The sequence below is a fragment of the Dipodomys ordii genome, unplaced genomic scaffold (assembly GCF_000151885.1).
Source record: "Dipodomys ordii isolate 6190 unplaced genomic scaffold, Dord_2.0 Scaffold1, whole genome shotgun sequence".
Taxonomy (NCBI): domain Eukaryota; kingdom Metazoa; phylum Chordata; class Mammalia; order Rodentia; family Heteromyidae; genus Dipodomys; species Dipodomys ordii.
This window is the reverse complement of record NW_012267217.1, coordinates 52,697,184-52,698,003: the sequence shown is the minus strand read 5'-3', so window position 1 is coordinate 52,698,003 and position 820 is coordinate 52,697,184. Positions and strand designations below refer to the sequence as shown.

Here is an 820-nt window from a genome sequence, read left to right as displayed (position 1 = left end):
CACCCAGTAAATCCAAACACCGCTGGCCTCTGGTGTCCTAGCCTCCACCCTCCCCTGCGGGGCAGGGGCGGCTCCTCCTAGGCCCAGCCTGGGCGCGGAGCGGTGGTTAACAGCAGCGGTGGTTTGATGGTCCCGGGGGGATTCCGGGTGTGTATGGGGGGGGTTGGGGGAGCGGGCTGGGGCGGGGATCGGGCGCGGCCCCCCGGTACCCTTAGCGGTCCAGGTTCATAGTCCAGTGCTTGGCTCCCGCCGCGCAGCTGTCCCTGGCGGCCGAGGAGGAGGTGGCGGGCGCGCCCCCGCTTGGTGGACCCCCGTTGCCCGCGGCGGCCTCGCCCTCGTTCTTGAGGTCTTGAAAGACTTGGGTGAAGAAGTGGGGGTCGGCGTTGAGCCGGAGCATCTGCGGGCTGAGCCTCTGGATGAGGCGCAGACACCGTTGCCAGAAGCGCTCCTTGTCGGGCTCCACGAGGAAGGGCTTGAGCGGGTAGGAGATCTCGTTGCCCATGTAGGAGTAGGCGAGGTAGAGGCAGGTGAGGAAGGCGGCCTGCAGCTCGGCGGCCGACGCCAGCTCGTCCCCGCGCAGCGACTCGCGGCACAGCAGGTACACGAACACCAGGTTGGCGGGCGTAATGAAGGCCTGGTCTTGCCAGCCCTGCAGCAGGAGCGAGCGGTCCACGCCGCGGAACCAGCCCACCAGCTCGCCGGGGCTCAGCTCCTTGAGGCGGTAGCAGCGTCGGCACACGAAGTCGCCCAGGCAGCGCAGCAGCTCGCCGGTGGACGCCTGCACGATGACCCGCCGCGGCGAGCCGCCAGGCACTGGGGG

General features: G+C 69.8%; 1 protein-coding gene across 1 annotated transcript in view; it reads right to left on the bottom strand.

The window, feature by feature from the left end:
• Positions 1-211: 211 nt before the first annotated feature.
• The window catches only part of Cdk5r2 (cyclin-dependent kinase 5, regulatory subunit 2 (p39)), a 1,546-nt gene continuing 937 nt past the window's right edge, over positions 212-820 (bottom strand). Inside the window, exon 2 of the mRNA XM_013018538.1 lies at positions 212-820. Within this exon, the coding sequence (XP_012873992.1) occupies positions 212-820 (609 nt within the window).